The sequence below is a fragment of the Mastomys coucha genome, chromosome X, assembly GCF_008632895.1.
Source record: "Mastomys coucha isolate ucsf_1 chromosome X, UCSF_Mcou_1, whole genome shotgun sequence".
Lineage (NCBI taxonomy): Eukaryota > Metazoa > Chordata > Mammalia > Rodentia > Muridae > Mastomys > Mastomys coucha.
In genome coordinates this window covers 14,581,356-14,585,987 of record NC_045030.1, presented here as the reverse complement: position 1 = coordinate 14,585,987, position 4,632 = coordinate 14,581,356, and the positions used below count along the sequence as shown (strand labels likewise).

The following is a 4,632-nucleotide window of genomic DNA, read 5'->3' as shown; positions in this document are numbered from 1 at the left end:
TACAAAAAATGTAGATAATAAGTTCCATATATTATTTTAACAATTATACATCATTTCATCCTGAATTTCTATTTATTATCATATTGCACATTTTCTATGATTGCTTTACTTTGGCATTATTAAAAATCTATTCTATGTATCTCAGTGATATAGTACTGGCTTAGCATGCACAAGATCCTAGGAATAGGTTTTTTATCAGTACTACAAGGAAATGTTGCTGCTGATGTATGACACGCCCCTTTAATTATAGTCCTAGGGAGTTCAGTACCAGCCAGGACTACACAGAGAGATCTGTCTCAAAACAAAACAAAACAAAACAAAAAAACATATAGTTGCCCATACTCTTCCAAAGAGTGGCATCTCGTAAGGGGACTTTGGGGCAGATGTTTCTGAGCACTGCAAATCTAATGGTCTCTACTGTTATATTCTACTCTACTTATTCTAGCTCAGCTTTCATACATTTGTTTTCTCAAGAAAAACAGGAAATGGCCAAACCCCAGGTAAGTATGTGGTCTATCTGTTTCTATATTTTATCATAGATTTAATGTGCTATATAGGCATTAGCACTGCAAAATTGGAAACTATAAATTACTAGGATCAGTGAAAATGAAAAATAGCCAATTAAGGTCAAGTTAGATAGTTGATGCATTGAGTAAGTAAGGTTAACAGATGTTTCTTAACTTATGATGATGCTATATTCTGGAGTTATGTCAATTCATAGTTGAGATTCATTTAATACCCTTATCCCACTAAACATCATGGCAACATGGTATATTGTGGTGTGTATAGGCCATAATGACGTTACTTACTGGGAGCTGTTGCTCAGTGCTGCTGCCTTATATCATGAGAGAATAGAGTATCAATTATGTTTATCCCAGGAAAAAAATCTGATTCCAGAGTGGTTGTATCAGCTTGCAATCCCACCCGCAATAGAGGAGTGTTTCTCTTTCTCCACAACCTCGTCAGCATCTGCTGTCACCTGAGCATTTTATCCTAGCCATTCTGACTGGTGTGAGGTGGAATCTCAGGGTTGTTTTGATTTGCATTTCCCTGATGACTAAGGATGTCGAACATTTCTTTAGGTGCTTCTCAGCCATTCGGTGTTCATCAATTGAGAATTCTTTGTTTAGCACTGTACCCCATTTTTTGATAGAGTTATTTGGTTCTCTTGAGTCTAACTTCTTGAGTTCTTTGTATACATTGGATATTAGTCCTCTATCAGATATAGGATTGGTAAAGATCTTTTCCCAATTTGTTGGTTACTGTTTTGTCCTATTGACAGTGTCCTTTGCCTTACAGAAGCTTTGTAATTTTATGAGGTCTCATTTGTCAATTCTTGATCTTAGAGCATAAGCTATTGGTGTTCTGTTCAGGAAATTTCCCCCTGTGCTTATGTGCTCGAGGTTCTTCCCCACTTTCTTTTCTATTAGTTTCAATGTATCTGGTTTGATGTGGAAGTCCTTGATCCACTTGGACTTAAGCTTTGTACAAGAAGATAGGAATGGATCGATTTGCATTTTTCTGCATGCTAACTGCCAGTTGAGCCAGCACCATTTGTTGAAAATGCTGTCTTTTTTTCCACTGGGTGGTTTTAGCTCCTTTGTCAAAGATCAAGTGACCATAGGTGCGTGGGTTCATTTCTGGATCTTCAATTCTATTCCATTGATCCATCTTCCTGTCACTGTACCAATACCATGCAGATTTTATCACAGTTGCTCTGTGGTACAGCTTAAGGTCAATGTTCAGGTTTTTTTTTTTTTTTAATTAAAGTGAAATCTTGCTGTTGTACAAGTTGATAAATGTTAACACAAGTAGATTGATGTAAATAACTGACCAAGGAGATGGAGAATAATTTCATCTTCCCCAAAAGCTGTTTCAAGCTGTTCTCTTATAGTATCCTATCCTGTAAACTCAGGCAACTATAGATCTATTCTGTGTCATTACAGTTTCATTTTCTCAATGATATCACATAAAATGGGGTCACATAATTTATAACCTTAGTTTGAAATTATATATTTGCTTTCAATATTATTGATTTACATACTGTTTGAAGAATATGTACATATAGTTCGAAGAATAATACAAAAAGGGCCTGTATACCCACTATATCCTTCAGAACTATATAGTACAGCATCACAGACAGGATATTGACATTAACACGATCAAACTATTACATCACTTTAAGGCTTCCTCAAGGCTATATTCACTGCTCCCTAACCCCCCTCTCCCACTCCAGACTTAGACTTCTTAGATAGGAAACACCCATCTGCTCTCTTATTTCAGGAGTTTGGTTATTTCATATGATATAAATGAAATCATCTAGGTAACAGATACTCAGGCTACGAAAGACCCTGGCTTAATTCCCAACATTAAAAGAAATTACTGGTGGTATCTATCTCTGTTCTGATTTTTAAAAAAAGAATATTCAGCATAGTTGTATATATTTACTGGATACTGTGGGGGCTAGTATGTTTGTAAACTAGACTCACCTGGGAGGAGGAGGCTCAATTAAGGAAATGCTTCTGACTGACTGGCCTTATGGATTATTTTCTTGATTAATGATTGATGTGAGAAATCCTAGCCCCACAGGGATGGTGCCACTCCTAGGCAGATGCTCCTGGGTTATATAAAAGAGCAAGATGATAGGAGGCCACACAAAATGATGCTATTTATATATTGAAGAATGTTTAGATCACACCCAACACATCTGTCACTTCAAGTACTTACCACTTTGTACTGTCTAACTGAAATATTTTATACTTTGGTATCTTCCATTTTGCTTTCTACTACTATTGGATTTGATTTAGATTCTACATATAAGTGAGATAGTGTCCCAGGCTAGCAATGAACTTGGTATGTAGCTTACGCTTGCCTCCCAAGTGCTAGGTTTATAGGTATTTGCTTGCCTGTGTCTTTTTTCTTAGAAGAATCTGTTGAGGTTCCTTGCTTGTTATCAAGTGGAGTTGTTTACTTGCTAATGAGTTCAATTCCTTGTACTTTTTGGCTATTAATCCCCTTATCAGAAATGATGGTTTTTATTAAAAAATTATTTAAATATAACTTTTATTTTCTTCCAATACACAGTACATGTTTGCTTCTTCACTTATTAGCTATTTTTTCCTTATGCAGAAGTTTTTTTCATTTAATCCTACTTACCTGTTATTATTTCTGTTGTTGAGCCTTAGGGATCACAACCCAAATGAGCTATTGCCCATACTAATGCTATGTTTTACTCGTGGGATTTTTAATTTCTTTCTTAATTTTTCAGGTCTTGATATGTAACCCAGGTTTGCCAGAAATTGACTGTATACTCCTTTTTAGCCAGAAACTCTTGATCCTCCTGCCTCTTGGCATATGAGTGCTATGCTGATATATATGCACCACCATGGCCAGGTCCTGTGTTTTCATCTAGGAGTTGTCTATTTTATTCTGTTGATTTGTGTATGTGTACTACAGTTCCTTCATTTATGGAGCTTTATAGTAAATCTTAAAATTAGATAGTATGAAGTCTCTTAACTTTATTTTGCCTTGCCAAAATTGTTAACCTATGTGTGCTCCTTTCCTTTTGACTTTTTGCATAAATTTTAGAATGATCTTGCTTATATGTTTAAAAATATTTTGCTAGAACCATGATCAAATTAAATAACATTGAATACAGTATACCTCTCTGTCTTTGATCATCTCATTGATGTTATATTGTTTTCAGCAGACAAATCCTATGCATGTATTTTGTTCTGCTTAGGTTACCATGAGAAGATATCACAGTTGATAATGACATCAATACCACAAAAATGATAATAAAAAAAGCCTCATTTTGGGTGGCTTAAACTATATAAATTTACCTTCTTATAGCTCTGGAGATTGTAAGTATAAGATTGGGTGCCAACAGGGTTGGTTTCTGGTACAGTGGCTTCTTGACTTGTTGGTGGCTACCTTTTTTATGTGTTCTTATATGGCCTTTCCTGTATGTACATCATATGGGAAGAGGAGGGCAGAGAACTTGATTTGCTGTGCTTCCTCCTATGGACTCCTAGCAGGTGAAGGCCCTACCCTTCTGAACTCATTTAACCTTACTATCTCCCTAATTTGTACCCCCAAACCAAACCACATTGGGGGATTAAGATTTAAGTGTATATTTTGGTTTTCTTTTGTTTTTTTTTTAAACTTTCATTGCATTATGACGAGAAAAGTTACATGATTTCAATTTATCTGAATTTGTTAACATTTAAAAACATATTTTAGTTAAATAGAATTGAATCACATTCTTGTTTCTCTTTTGTACCGAGACTCCTCCCAGAGACCCCCCTTCAATACTAACTATATACTTCAAAATAATATATCACTACTAGTATTTTCTTAAATGAACATAAATATATAAAGTCTTTTTGTTTGTTTCATATTTAGTAGAGTTTAAAATCGTGGCTCTTACTGTGGTACAAGCCTAAAATAAGAATAATTTTTAGACATTGGATTTCATTGTAATCCAACATCAGTGGATGTACATCAGGCTGTACATCAGTGACCCTCACATCACCAAAGGATTTTACCTCCATCGTAGCTAAATTGAGAGTTGATAGTTCTGCTGCACCAAGAAATGAATTGTAGGCTCAATTTTTGGATACAGACTTCCTG

General features: G+C 35.3%; 1 protein-coding gene across 1 annotated transcript in view; it reads left to right on the top strand.

The window, feature by feature from the left end:
- Positions 1-14: 14 nt before the first annotated feature.
- Znf182 (zinc finger protein 182) overlaps positions 15-4,632 on the top strand; it is a 65,712-nt gene continuing 61,094 nt past the window's right edge. The window contains exon 1 of the mRNA XM_031347541.1: positions 15-500. Coding sequence (XP_031203401.1) covers positions 384-500 — 117 coding nt within the window. The 5' untranslated portion in view covers positions 15-383. The remainder of the gene's footprint in view (positions 501-4,632) is intronic.